At 51.9% G+C, this 13,809-nt stretch overlaps 2 protein-coding genes and 1 long non-coding RNA gene across 12 annotated transcripts in view; 2 read left to right on the top strand and 1 right to left on the bottom strand.

Annotated features, from left to right (window-relative positions):
* Positions 1-3,863, top strand: part of RUFY3 (RUN and FYVE domain containing 3) — a 39,911-nt gene extending 36,048 nt beyond the window's left edge. For 9 of the 10 annotated variants that reach the window (XM_059843573.1, XM_059843569.1, XM_059843571.1 and 6 more), the window contains 4 exons: positions 160-236; positions 1,375-1,402; positions 1,653-1,727; positions 2,013-3,863. In XM_059843573.1, the coding sequence (XP_059699556.1) occupies positions 160-236; positions 1,375-1,402; positions 1,653-1,727; positions 2,013-2,156 (324 nt within the window). In that variant the 3' untranslated portion in view covers positions 2,157-3,863. Of the gene's footprint in view, positions 1-159; positions 237-1,374; positions 1,403-1,652; positions 1,728-2,012 lie in introns of those variants that run through there. The other variant, XR_009486104.1, reaches the window with a different exon arrangement.
* A 108-nt stretch (positions 3,864-3,971) lies between these two features.
* Positions 3,972-9,636, bottom strand: GRSF1 (G-rich RNA sequence binding factor 1). Its single transcript, XM_059843582.1, has 10 exons — positions 9,466-9,636; positions 9,229-9,373; positions 8,401-8,556; positions 7,982-8,122; positions 7,288-7,417; positions 6,455-6,615; positions 6,203-6,330; positions 5,222-5,357; positions 4,929-5,006; positions 3,972-4,211 (listed from the first exon to the last, which is right to left on the bottom strand). Exons 1-9 carry the CDS (start codon positions 9,634-9,636, stop codon positions 4,948-4,950), a joined length of 1,227 nt encoding a protein of 408 aa, XP_059699565.1. The 3' UTR covers positions 3,972-4,211; positions 4,929-4,947.
* Positions 9,637-9,715: 79 nt separating this feature from the next.
* Positions 9,716-13,475, top strand: LOC132325982 (uncharacterized). Its single transcript, XR_009486103.1, has 4 exons — positions 9,716-10,106; positions 10,563-10,660; positions 10,887-11,208; positions 12,246-13,475. It is a non-coding gene; the product is annotated as an uncharacterized LOC132325982 (long non-coding RNA).
* Positions 13,476-13,809: the final 334 nt, after the last annotated feature.

The following is a 13,809-nucleotide window of genomic DNA, read 5'->3' on the forward strand; positions in this document are numbered from 1 at the left end:
TGCTCCCAGGGGAAACTGGGACCAGATAGCCCTCTGTGCCAAGGAGGGGCAGAGCAGTATCCCAAAATAGCAGTGCCAGTTCTCCCCTTGCAGTGTGGCAGGAGGGAGACTGGAGTACTCCTCTGGTGCAGCTGATGGCTGAGTGTTTCTTTTTGGCAGGATGGGAAGCTCAAAGTCCAGGAGGAAGATGCTAAACTGAAGCAGCCGCTGAGAGAGAACAGTGTCCTGCCACACAGGTAAGGAAGGACACAGATCTCATCCCTGCCTCTCCTTTCCCAAGTCCTGCTCTCCCTTCTCCGATTTCGGTGCCAACAGGGAGTTGGAAATAGTCCAACTTCCCTTTTTAAGAAGGATTTCCAACCTCATGCCCTTGATTGAGTTCTCTGCGGCTTTTCCATAGCTCTCAAAGGGAAGGAGCAGGTTCTGTTGTTTGTTAGTGCTTTCAGATGGGAAAAGCTCTGTGTCTCTCCCATTTACCTTTGAAAGTTTTTCCATCTAAACCTGCTGTTTACTAATTTTTCTTACTCAAGCAAAATTGAGTAAGCTAGATGCGACACCTTGGAACTCATGTCCAGAGTATCTTTGGTGAGGGAAAGGAGAAGGCTGTTTGGACCTCCTAAAGAGAAGCTGTTGGAGAAAGAACTTCAAGTGTGATTTGAAGAAGATGGCTGTGTAAACTTGTCGATCGGGTCACTTGGTTCCAAGCTGAATTATTACAGAGGAGGATTCTTGCTGCAGGATTTGAGTATTTGGTGTTAGGAGTTAAAAGGCGTTTTCAAAGCCCCTGGGCACAGCTCAGTGCTGAGGCTTGGGCTCGGGATGGAACAGCCCACTGGAAGTGCTCTGCCTGTCAGGGCTCTGCTGTGCCCTTGAGGCACTCTCCATTGACTTAATCACTGAGTTAATCAATGACTTAATCAGGAAAATATCGTCTTAAAATAGCATAAAGCAGTTCAAATCTGCTTTGCCAGATGTTAAACACCTTCCAGGCCTGACCTGGTTTTTACCCCTGTTTGACCTGGAGTGTTTAGGCAAGTGGGGTCAGGGTGATGGCTCACAGGCCTTGTGGTGCTTCATGGCAATGTCTCACAGCAGGGGTAGTGATCAAACCTGCACACCTGTGTTTAAAGCCAAACTCTTTTGCTCTAACACCTTAACAGTCTTTTCTGTGTTCATGATCCATGTTTCCCTTCTGTTCTGAATGCCATTTGCAATTTTTTCTTCTGCTCTTCCCGTTGAACCTGGAGTGCCACTCAAAAATCTGGGGAGGGTTTTAAAAATGGGTTGAGAGAATTCCCTGATAGCACAGATGTTTTATTTAAAGGCTCTGGTGAGGGGAGGCCTGCTCCAAGTGATGCTCTTGTTCCCTTGTAGGTCACCCAGCGGCACACAGGAAGAGCAGGTGGGTGGTTTTGCTCTTTTCCTGTAAATCAGCTGGACCAAAATCCTTTCCCTCTCCATGCCCCTGGCAAAGCACAGCCAGACCCCCAGAGAGCCACTGGGATGCCTTGTGCTGTCTTGTCCATAGGGAATTTCTGCTGCTGCCAGCTTGTTCCCAGTGAAAACCATGTTTAGTTGCCCCCTTGTTGCTGCTGAGCTCTGCCACAGGAGCTGTGTAAAGCACAATGTCTTGGTTTTGGCTTGGGCTGTAGGAGCAGCTGTCGGGGCCTGGACACGCCGAGATATGCCAGCTCTGCCAGGAGGAGGGCAGCCGGAGCCAAAGAAAGGCAAGTCCCGGGCTTGAACTGCCCTCTCCCACACCCTGTGTCTCTGAGTTCCTCTGCTTTTTGTTGTGGAATCACAGATGCCTGCTGGTGAGCTGTTCCAAGAAATGAGCCCTTGCCGGCCCCTCTGCCCTTAGCAGAACTTTTTAAATGCTGATGGGGTCATGGTTCCCTGCTCTACCCTGTTCTGTGGTTTGGTTTTCCTCCTCCTTAGCAGCTTCTTCCCTGAAATGATCTGCCAAGACCTGGAGCTCTCCTTGACTGCTCTGTCCTTTTCCTGCGTTCCAGAACATCTGCAAGAACTGTGGGGGCACCTTCTGTGAAGCCTGCTCGGTGCACGAGCTGCCCCTCCCGTCCAGCATCAACCCCGAGCGTGTCTGCAACCCCTGCCACCAGCGGCTCATCCAGCAGTATTCCAGCAGCCCCTGGTAGGGGACAGGTGGCACACAGGTGACAAACAGCCGCTGTGGCTGACGGTTTTTCTGGAGTTGCTCAGGGGGAATGTGAAGACACTTGCCCATGTGCTTTGGAGGTCAGATGGGAAGCAGCTTCTTGGTGTTTAGAATCTTACTAAAACAGCAGTCTGAGCCCTTAAATCAGCCTGTGCTGTGGAGAATGTCCCATGGGGCAGCCCCAAGGTGTGCCTGAGCAGTCTCAGGACTGGGAGCCCCTGCCCAAACCAGAGCTGTTGTCCACACGTCAAAGTCGGGAGTGTTCTCACCCTCACGTGTGTGGCGTGGGTGTGTGCTGCTGCTGCTGAGCAAAGGCTCCCCGAAACCCAACAGGAGTGTGGGTATTCCTCATGTCTGGCTGCACTTGAAATCCCATTCCCCCTTTTCTATTTGCCCCGGACAGGCTGGCTCATCCTGGGAACCCTGGGTGATGGTATGAGCAGGGTAGGTGGGCCACCCGTGAACACATCCTGCCCGCATTTCCTTGGCTCAGGGCTCTGACCAGGGGCTTCGTCTGCACAGGGACACCCCAAACCAAGCTGTGAATGTCCTGTTCCCCCTCTGGGCTTTAGGGGCTGGGCCCAATCCCCATCACACAGAGGTTTAGGGCCACTTGGATCCGCCTCTCCGCCTTGCGCACATGGAAACGTTGTTACAATAAACCTGGCATTTCACTTTTTGTTGGATCAAAACCAAGTGGGAACACTTTTCACCTGTTAGAAATTATAACTGCACATACAGTTCAGAGAGGTTTTGTGGTTTGTGCCACATCATTCTTTGTTACTGTTCCCTCAAGAGATTTTGCTAGTCCAAAAAGCGGTGGTGGCTTTCTCGTGTCCAGGAGTGCTGACTCCTTTTCCTACTGGCACCTCCTGCAGTCTCTGAGACCACAGAATGTCCTGTAGCTCACAGAAGAGGGCTGCATTGGTGTGACACATGCACTGGGGTTTGGACAGATGTTGTTAGGGGGTAGTTATTAATTCCTTGGGGGGATGTTCTGGTCATTAGATTGGCTGGAACCACAAGAAAAAGCCTCTTGGAGCCGAGGTACTGACATGGTTGGTACTGCTTTGTACCAGGAATCACCTCTCCTTGATTCTTATAGCACTTGGCAGGTTCAGCCACCCAACTTGTACTCTTCTCTGCTCTTCTGCCCCCCATGGCAGCTTCCCGACCCTTTTCCTTGCTGATATCCCCTTAAGTATGGCGGGAGTTGTAAACAGTGTTGCAATACCAAAAGTCTGGAATTCAGGTGAATTCCTGAATTCTCTGAAGGGCTGAGACACAGGAGGTGGATGGAGAAAACACTGAATATAGTGTCAATAGTTTAGAGTACTTCCTGTACACATCCAGCAGTGTGAACTCCTGCACCCAACCCTAGTGCAACTCATCCCCAGAGCAGAAAATAAGACCCAGGCAATGCAGAGGGAGCATTAATCTGGATATGGAGGATTAAACTCCATGGAGCAGGGAGGGGGCTGAGCCTCTCCAGAGCACAGCACTGGTGGCTGCCATGGGCCTGGCCTTTTGGAAGGTGGGAGCAGGACTCTGCTGGCTGCCAGCTCCCTCTGTGCTCAGGTACTCTGTGTGATGCCAGGGTGGGGTCACACCTGGACCTTGGGAATGGGGGGGGACAGATTTTCTGATGTTAATTTTGTTCCGCACAATAAAAAATCTTGATCATTCATGTCCTGCCTCCTGACTGGTCTTTCCACCCCATTCCTCTTGGGCTGGAGGTATGAAAGGATTCAGAGCAACAGTGTGTACCTGTGTGAGGTCTTAGATCACTCAGCTGTTAATTGGCAATCCTGGTGTTTTATTAATGCATCCTGATGCACCTGGAGTCCTGGACGGCTTCCCCCTGGAGCCTTGGCCATTCCCACTCCAGCTGTGGCTGGTGTAAGTCCCCACAGCCTATCACATTTATTACAAGCTCTTAAATAAGGCTGAACTGATCTTAGCTTGTCCTCCTTGCTGACTGGTGACACTTGGACCTGATCTTCATGCTCATATCCACGGAATGTGTTCGCTTGGCCTAAAAACCAGGGAGAGGAAAAAGAAAAATCATTCACTCCCTCAGTGCGGACATATTCCTTTTTTTTTTCCAATGCCACTGTATTTTATTCCCAGTGAATCATCTCTTAGAATGAAACAGTGGAGTTTGGCAATAGTAAAATACCCCAGATTCCAGGTGGGACATGCTCACACGGGGCTGCAGCACAGGCACCTGGGGTGGGGGTGTTGAATTCACCCATCACAAACACCAACAGGAGAGAGCTGCCAAGGAAGAGTGGGATGCAGGAAAGAGCATGAACCTGCCCCAAGGGCTTCTCCCTGGCCTGGCTTACAAACCCAGGATGGGTGGGCTGTCCTCCCTGCTGCAGGGAGCAGGGCTTGGGGAGCAGCGACCATCACCCCCTACTTTCTGAGGGGAATTCACGAAACAAGCTGTCCACCCTCTCTGATGGTCACACCAAACCCCACCCCATCAGAAAGACCAATTACTCTGAGGCCATGTCTCTGGGAAATGTTTAGCCATGTTTCCTCTCCGTGCCAGGACTACAACCCCATCAGAGCTTTTCATGCTGCGGGACTGGCGCCTGTGGAATCTGGAGGTGCGGGCTGTGGGATCCAGACTGGACAGCTGCTGGGGGTGGTTCCCTTCAGCCCCTCCAGGTTTTATCCTTTGGGCTGTGAGCCTGGGGCACGCCTTGCTATAAAGAGAGCAGGAAGGACAGAGGGATGTGCTCACCAAACCTGCACCGCTGTCACTAGCAGTTCTCCTGTCCCTTGGGATGTTTATTCAGGAACAATTCAATGGCACTGCACTCTGGACAAGGGAAGAGATGTGGGCTGTCAGACACTTGCATGTGTTACATTGGGGTTTTCTTTTTCCTCCTCAAAGCCCATGGCACATCACAACTTGAAAAGCCACACTCAAGTGATCCCTCTGCACATTGTACAACAGCAGCTGGACCAGCTGTGCCAAAAGCCCTGAGGTCTCAGTCCCAGGGCTGTAGGACCCCCTCTCTTTTTCTGACTTACCCATCCGTGACCCCTCCTTGGCCATCGCTGCCACTGCGTCCTCGTGGCTCTCAAAGTGCACATCTGCCTCTCCTGTGGCATCTCCATGGGAGTTATATTCCACCAGGATCCTCGTGGGCCTCAGCGGAGCAAAAAACTGAAAAGCATGTAGGGGGATACAATCTAAGGAATTAAAGGTAGGATAGAAAGGAATCTTACCCCTTAAGGAGCTGCAGCTGAGCCAATTATTAGAGATTAGGAACAGGCCTGACTCTAACAGGGCGCAGCTGTAGCCAGTAAGAAGAAGAGTGTTATCCAAGAGTGGATTGGTTGGTTGAGGGGGAACTGGAGCCAGCTGTGAGAAGGAAGAGTCAGTGCTTAGAGGAGCTGCCTACAGGAAACACCCAGAGGTAAAAAACTCTTGCAATATGTAACCTTTGCAATATAGTAACAACAAAAGCGGGAAAGAGTTTGGTGAGAAAGAAACAACAGTAATGCACCCTATTCCCCAGAAACTCAATGCTTTTACTCCTGAAACCTGCCAGCCTATGGAGGGGGTCTGAGCTCCTGAGCAGCAAAAGGCTCCCTGATCCATCTGGGTGAAGCTGAGGCACTCCCCAGCCACCCGTCCCACCCCCTGTGGGCTCGAGGCATAGGAACTCCTGCCAGGAACAAAAATCCTCACACAGCACCCATGTTCTGTACACACCAGTGCAGCTCCATGTACACTGTTACCATTTCTGTGCAGTCAGCTACTCTGATAATTTGCTTTAGCTTCTCAAGGGCTCCTCAAGCCCAGTGATGGATATTAAGACATCCCAGCCAGCCTTAATTCTTTCTTATTCACGGAGAGGAGCAGATCTGTGTTGTGCCTGAGGCCACAGCTGTCCAAAGCCACATGGCACTGAGGACTAACAGACACCAATTAACTAAGAGCCTGCAATCCTGAGGGTTTGCACAGGTAATGACAGAGCCACACTCCATCCGTAGCCTGTTACTCACATTTATTATGTCCTGGGCACTAGCTTGGGAAGGAAAACCCCTCATGTGGACAAAGTGCTGTGGTGGCGATGAGGCGTTCTCAGACTCTGAAACGTTCCTGGAGCTTTCTGTTCCTTCCCTGCTCACTTCTGTGGAACGGAGGGAAAAACCATCACCAGTGTTTGCAGTGCCCCCTCCCTCACATGAAAGCTGTGGGCACATGGGGTGACACGAAGGAGCCTCGAGGAGCACTCGTGACAGGGAGGGACTCACTGATTTCTCCTTCGGCATGGGAGCCTGCAGTGTCTCTCCAGCCCCTGTCTTCAGAGATGGACTCATACTCTCTTCTCGCCCTGGAATAGGCCGTCAGCTGCCTGCTGTAGGGCATGTGCCTCTGCATCTGGTGCTTTCTGCTCACGTACACCTCTATGTACCTGGAGCCCAAAGGGAGAGAGCACGTGGCACACCTGGCACTCGGGGCTCGGAGACAGCACCTTCCAGCCATGTCCTGCCTTGGCTCTGCTCAGGTACTGGGAGTGAGAGCCCTGCCAAGGCACTGAATATTTAATTCATTTCACTGGCACAGTGCTCTGGAATAAAATGGTGTAATTCCCCCAGGGGATGTGGTCACCCAAGAGGTGGGAGATGGTGCAGTGCTGGCCAGCACTCCCTGCTGGGAATGGACTCCAGGCAGGTGCTTCAAACAGGCACTCCTTGAGAGGAAGCACTGGCTGGGCACTGGGCTGACGGGCAGCTGCCAAAACTGCCCAAAGCATGGAGGAACCTGCTGCAAATCTGGCAGGATCACGTGTCTGAAGGAGGCACAGGATCCCTGTGCACTGAGGCCTGGGCAGGCTGTGTCTTAATTTTCCCCACTCTGGAGGCTGTCACCACTTTTCATTGGGATGAGAATGCCTTCAGGAATACCTGAAAATCTGGAGACTTCTGGGAGGCCCCCAAGCCCCCCAGACTATGAGCACTGCAGAAGCCTCTGCCCCCCTGAATCACACAGTGATATGAGGTGTTTCACCCAGCAGGAAGTACCAGGGTGCACAGGTGCTTCACACCACATTCTCCTGGCCCCTGAACTCCAGGGAAGCACCTACCTGCTTCCCATATATTCCCTGTGCCGTAGCAGGGCCTTAGCTGCCATCTCTGGGGTGGCAAACTGCACGAAAGCTTCTCCTGTTCTTCTGTCTCCCCGATAAATGAAAGCTATGTCTGTGATTTTCAAACCTAGAGATGGCAGGGGAGAAAAAGTGGCAGAAACTTGTGCTGTAGCTCAGAAAGCCTTTTTTTCCCCCCCTTATTTTTCTGGTTTTTGACTAGCTAATTGGGCAGCTACATAGTTCTGAAACAACTGCTCATGCTGGCCTAAGTGCCTTTTTTAAACTCCAATTTCTTGCTTTAAGGCAATTTTCACAGAATACTTAATTAAAAAAGGAATCAATTTGAGGTTTCAAGTAAGTGAATCCAGCTTCTGGACAACAAGTAGATTCAGAGCACAAATGTTGTGGAAATTTTCTCTTATTATGGTAGTTTTTTTCCTTAATTCCTCCTGGCCCCAAATCAGAGTGCTCAAAGTACTGATCATGGGTTAGACCTGCACAAGGTCAGAGGGGCAGGGAAACTCTGCAGGGCGCTCAGAAAGCCTGTGTGACTTGTGGGGAACAGCAGCTCCTTGTGGTGTTTAAGGTATTTAAGGCTGCACGTGCTTTGCCTTGTCCCGTGAGGAACAACAGCACCAACCTAAGGAACTGAATGCCTGGTAAAGGAAGGGCACGGCCCAGGCTGAGTTACCTGAGAAGAAATCTGCAATGTCCTCCTCGGTGGAGGTGAAGGGGAGGCCTCGGAGCAGCACCACTCCGTCGCTCATGGCCTGCGACTCGTCGCGCAGGCTGCGCAGCAGGCCCTCCACGTCGCTGTCGTGCACCTCAAACACTGCAAGGAAGGCGGCCACGGAGCGCTGTCCCACAGGGCACTGCAAGGCAGCGCTCTGCAGGCACTCCCTCTCTCCCCTAAGGCAGCTTTCCCCCCCTGCAAAGCTCCATGCTGTTCCCTTCCCCAGCCCATGCTCCGCGCTCCTGCCCCTCTGCTTTCCCTGGCCAGCCCAGGACATTTTGGCCCAGTGGTGGCAGATCTGCTGCTGCACTACCCCAGGAGCTCTCATTCCCCGGGGAATTTCCCTGCAATGTTAACTCCTGCTGCTCCAAACCCACCTTTCACGTAGCGTGGGCCCATGTACCTCAGGTGCTTTTCTAGGGCTCTCTGCACGTCCGCTTTGGACTCCAGCTCGATCAAGGCATCCCCCCTGCGCCGCCCATCCCTGTTTAACAGGAAGTGTATCCCGTTCTCACCGTTGCGAATTCTACAGCCTGGAAACCGAGGGACACACAACACAGGAACACACAGGACTGCATCAGCCACGGGGATCTCTGTGCCCTGACTGCAGGGCAGGGGGCTCGTCCCCTCAGCACTGCAGGACAAAGGGCACAACGCTCGCATTTCTGACATGAAGTCTAACGTCAAACTGACTTGCTTTAGTTGGGCAGGCTAGCAAGTAATTTAAAAACTTGCATCTGGCCCCCAGAGGGATGCAGGCAGCACCACATGACAGTAGGGAAGATCAGCACCACAGAGATATGTAAAAGCTATGAATTAGGATCAGAAAACAACACTGCAGTTTGAGCTAATTAGTGAAAAGCTGCGGTTTCTTAAAAAGAGAGGAGTTTGGGCCAGCCATAATGGCCTGTAAGAGCATCCCTTTGAATTGGATTGCCTTTGCCCCGGAGACACTGATTAAAAAGGGAAAGACTTGTGCAAATTATTTTAAGAGGCCATAAGGATGAGCTTCTAGTCAGTGTCCAGCAGTGCGGATGTTGGTTATTCCCTTCATATGTGTCAGTTGTGAATAATTTTGCAGCAATAATAGGACCTCATCTTTCTCTGGCTAACGGTCTCTAAATATTCCTTCTGTTAACCAGGCATGAGCTAATGGGCTAATACCAGCATGCAGAACAGTTAGCCAGGAGAATGAACACCCATACTATCAAAGAAGGTAAGGACATCTTCCTCGGTGCACGAGAACGGGAATCCTTCTGCCCTGATGAGGTAGACAGTGTCGCTCTCCGCCTTGGGTGAGGCGGCCTTCTCCTCTGAGAGACGCCCTTCGTGGGACGGAGCATCCGTGACCTGGCGCGGACACAGGAGAAAAGCCCGGCTTGAGGGAGGGAGGCCGCGGATTCCCGCAGGGGTCGGTGCCCGCCATTTTCGCGCGGCCGTACCTGGCTGTATGCGCGGAGGGCGGCGCGGAGCGGGGTCGGGACTGGGACCAGGACCGGGGCCGGGGCCGGGGCGGGCCGGGGCCGGGGCAGGCGCAGCGCGGGCGGCAGCGCCGGGCCCCGGCCCAGCAGCAGCGCGGACAGAGCGCGGCGGGCGGCGGCGACCACGGCCATGCCGGGGATCGCGGCTCCGCCCCTACGACCTTCCCTCCTTCCTTCCTTCCGTCCCGGCAGGCGCTGCACGGGAAGCGCTTCCCGGGCACCGCGGGCTGCCCTCGGGGATCGGGGGTGGTAGCCGCTCTGCCCGCGCTGCGGATCCCCGGGACAGGGCGGGCGGCTGTCACTGCGGCTGTCACCGCGGGCTTTTCCTGTCACCGAGCCTGGCTTAGAACGGCCTGGCTTGGAACGGAACTTAGAGATCATCCCGTTCCATCCCCTGCCATGGGCAGGGACAAGTACCGCTAGACTGGGTTTCAAGCCCCGTCCATCCTGGACATGAACACTTCCAGGAATCGGACAGCCACAGTTTATCTGGGCAGCCTATGCGAGGGCCTCACAGGGAAGAATTCCTTCCCAAAATCCCATGTGACCCTGCCTTCTGTCAGTGTGAAGCCATTCCCCCTTGTCCCGTCACTCCAGCCCTTGTAGGTAGTCTCCATCTTTCTTGCAGGCTCCCTTCAGGCACTGCAAGGCCGCCGTTGGGTCACCCTGCAGCTTTTCTTTTCCAGGCTGAAAACATCCTAATTCCCCTAGCTTTTCCTCCCAGCAGAGGTGCTCCCTCCCTTTGCTAACAGCTCCATGTCCTCTCAGAGCTGAGGACCCCAGGGCTGGATGCAGCATTCCAGGTGGGGTCTCGCCTGAGCAGGGCGGAGGGGAGGAATCCCCCCTCCCCTGCTGCCCACGCTTGGGGATGAGCCCAAGGCACAGAGGGATTCTTGCAATAAAAAAGTTTTAGGTTGGGCTTCATCACTGACAAGCCTTTTACACCCCTTTCCTGGAGACTGATTTTCCAGGAGAGATGATTTTCTCTCCCTTACCCCCATCCCTGCTTGAAGGTCTCAGCAGGCAGAACCTGTTGGTGAAGAATATTCCCCTTCCAGGTGGTCTGGAAAGACAGTCCTGCTGTCACTGCTGCATCCAAGAGGGATAAGGGGCAAAGAGCTGGCACCAGCTTCTCCTAAGTGCACACGTGGGGAAGGTAAGTCATGCTGAACCCAGAAAAAATTTTTAGGATGAAGCAAAATGAGTAGGAAAAGGCAAGCTGAAATCCCAAACCCCAACAGTGGAGGAACCCAGGGAGGGAATGTGGAAGCTCAGATCCAGGGTATTCAGGCAGATATCCCAAAGGAGGATGGGCCAGGCCCAGCAGGACCCCAGGTTGGTCAGGAAGACCATGACAGCCAGGATACTCCTCTCTTTTCCAGCACCCTGTAGCTGTGGCCTGGGCGTCGCCAAGTGAGAGCTGGAATTTCAACTGCAGACCATCAAACCCAAAATACAATCTTGGGTTTTCCAGCACAAGTCTTTCATCCTGCTGTGTTGCCACCACACTCATTTATCAGAAGCCTTGAACGTTTCCTATCACCATTTTGAAAATGAGAACAAGCTACTCTATGTCACCCTCCTGTTGCTGGCTGATGTTTTTGTAAACTGTTCCTTGTAAGAGCCTTGCACGTGACAGACTCCAGCCCTGAGAACAGCACAGCCTCTTGACAGCAGCACTCTCAACCCTTCTGGGCTTTCAAGGTAAATCACGTTTTGTGCCCATTTCCAAAGGAATGCTGACCTTTGTGCCCAAGTGGTTCACATTCCAGTCTTTCATGGCCTACTTGCCAGGTTTCTCTTCAAAACCTTCTTTAAATAAGCAGGCAAATGTTATAGGAGGAAAAAAAAAAATTAAGATAACCATAGGAATTTATCTTGAGCACTTATCCCTATCTAGATTGGCTTTGTGCTTTCTGTTTAACTGAATAAGCAGATCCCTAAATCTCAGGGACCGAGGGAATGTTAGGGGCATTCTTCTCCTCTGAGCCAAGCAGGCTGCAAGGAAAAATCTATTGAAGGGATGCACATCTTCCACCCATGTTTCCTTGGATTTGCTTGCTTCCAAAGTACAGGAAAAAACACCCACTGCTGCTTGTCTGGCAGCTTGTCAGGTTCTGTTTGTGAGAATTTCCTTTAGAGGGCACCGTGTTGTTGGGCAACTGCTGGCACTGAGGTTTCCATGGAATCTCAGAGCTTCCCTAGTTACATGTCGGATCAGAGCCTCTGCACCTATGGGAGACTATAAAGGTCATCCTAGGACAAGAGAATTTGCATTTATTCACTCGACAGAACTGCTGTGGCATGAAGTTGCCTTAGGAGAGGGAATCTGCCTCTGTAAAAACAGCAAATCTCAGGAGATGCCTCCATACTGCTATGGATCAGGAATTTATCTGCCTTGGAGAATTTATCTACCTGGCAGGATGCCTTTTTCTTAAAGAATGTTAAACAGGTTGTTGTTAAGAACAATCAATTCCAGCTATTCTCTAGTCTGATCAGACTAAAAATGACAATCAGAAAATCATCGGATGTGATGTGAAGACAAGTGCTTACACTGAGAAACATTTCTTATCCCTCTTTGTAATTTGCTGTCCAAAAAAATTGACCTTCTGTTCTCTTGTAGTATTTTCCAAAATTATTTACACACTGTGTTATTTTTCAAAACAAAACGCTGTTTCCCTTTTTTTGTATTCCCGATCCATGCTCAGCTTTGCCATCTCACTGTTTTACACTGCTTTCAGCTGGCATGCCCCGTGTTTATGGAGCCGTGCTGAAAAGCAGAGAACTTCAGCCCAGGACCGAAGCACTGTGCCGGCCCGAGGGCCCTTCCAGAGGAATTCTTGAGGCTCTGCGGCACGCTGGATAAAGGGAGATGACAGAGTGCCTCCCCCTTACGTAAGGCTGCAGCTCCCTGCCAGCCCCTGGGGCCGAGGAGAGCCCTTCATGTGACCCTCAGCCATCCCCAGCAGCCCGGTATTAATGTGAGACATAAAGCCTGCACGTTACATAAGCGTCTCTCCTGGCCAAGTGTTTCCTGCTGCAGAAACCGAGGTTTAATTTTAACTTGCTGCTTAAAAAAATGAAACGTTCTGTGGGTAGGAGGAAGTGTAGGGGTGGGAACGGAGGTTATTCGTGTGCCAGCAGGAATGTGCCAGAAAGATCAGCGATGTGTTTCTGTTCGATTTACGTGGCCAACTTAAGTCTGACAGCATCTGTGCCCAAGTGCTCCAAGACCCATTCAACGCTTTGCCTAATGCAGCCAACAGGAGAATTGCAAACGTCATGAAATGCTTTTTAATTACGCCATTGCTGCCCAGTAAAACACTGGCTTTTAAAGGTGTCCTATAAACAATAGTGTAGTTTTAATTTACTTAGAAATGCACTGACCTGGCATTTTGACTTAGTCTGAAGGACAGAGAGTGGAAAATGCAGTTTCAGCATTTAAAAACGTGAGGGAAGCAGATGACTGTCAGTGTGACCACCTAAGGCGTTAGAGCTGAAACCCCTGACGTGCCGGATGGGGAGTTGGTGTTGTGTGGGACTGTAGCCTGTTTCAATGTGCTGAATTTTCCTGATAAATCTGAAAAGTCATCAGGCTTTCCTCTGGCCTACCCGCAGCAGTGTGAGGTTTTTGGGATGGCCAATTCCCCTTGGGGCATGGGGGAATCCCTGGAGGTCATGCTGCCTGTCCTGCGCCCCCTCCAAAATCTGGCTTCTTACTGACCTAAACAGAGCCAGATTTTTGTGTGAAAATTATACCCTGGGACAGCAATTTCTGCCATAAAGAGCACTGGGATGTGACTATATCTGCCTGCCAAGGGTTTCTTAAAAAAACTGCAGGTTTTTTACCTCAGAAGTTTAGTTTTTTTTACCTCAGCCGCCCATAGCATCACCTGAGGGGTGCCCCTCCTTTGCCCACCAGTTGCCCTCACCCAGTCTAGTCAGAAATTACTAATAAATATGAAGAAATATTACACTCCCTTTTGTCACGTTTTGCTAAAGAACGGTTCGATGAGGAGGGCAGTAACGCCGTTAATACCTTTTTGTTCTTTTTCTGGTGGGCTGGTACCTGGGCCTTTTGTCCTGAGAGGAGAAGGGGGGCTCTGGGGGGGCAGGAGGTGCCCGTTTCCATGGAGGTGTCTGAGGGCACTCACACATGCTTCTCTGAGGGACCGCCACGCCGGGGTGGCTGTGAGGGGCCACGAAAGGACTCCTGAGGGGGAGCCCCACGGCTGCGAGAGGAGAACGGCCATGCCGGAGCCCCGCAGCTGTGAGGGAGGAGGCGGCGGCGGCGGCGCGGGGGCC

This window comes from Haemorhous mexicanus, chromosome 4 (genome assembly GCF_027477595.1).
Source record: "Haemorhous mexicanus isolate bHaeMex1 chromosome 4, bHaeMex1.pri, whole genome shotgun sequence".
Lineage (NCBI taxonomy): Eukaryota > Metazoa > Chordata > Aves > Passeriformes > Fringillidae > Haemorhous > Haemorhous mexicanus.

Coding starts and splice junctions, on each gene's coding strand:
- GRSF1 (XM_059843582.1), bottom strand. CDS start 9,636: ATGGCCGTGGTCGCCGCCGCCCGCCGCGCTCTGTCCGCGCTGCTGCTG. Junction 9,374..9,465: donor CCCTCCGCGCATACAGCCAG/GTACGGCCGCGC, acceptor TGTCCGCGCCAG/GTCACGGATGCTCCGTCCCA. Junction 8,557..9,228: donor TGTCCTTACCTTCTTTGATA/GTATGGGTGTTC, acceptor CTCGGTTTCCAG/GCTGTAGAATTCGCAACGGT.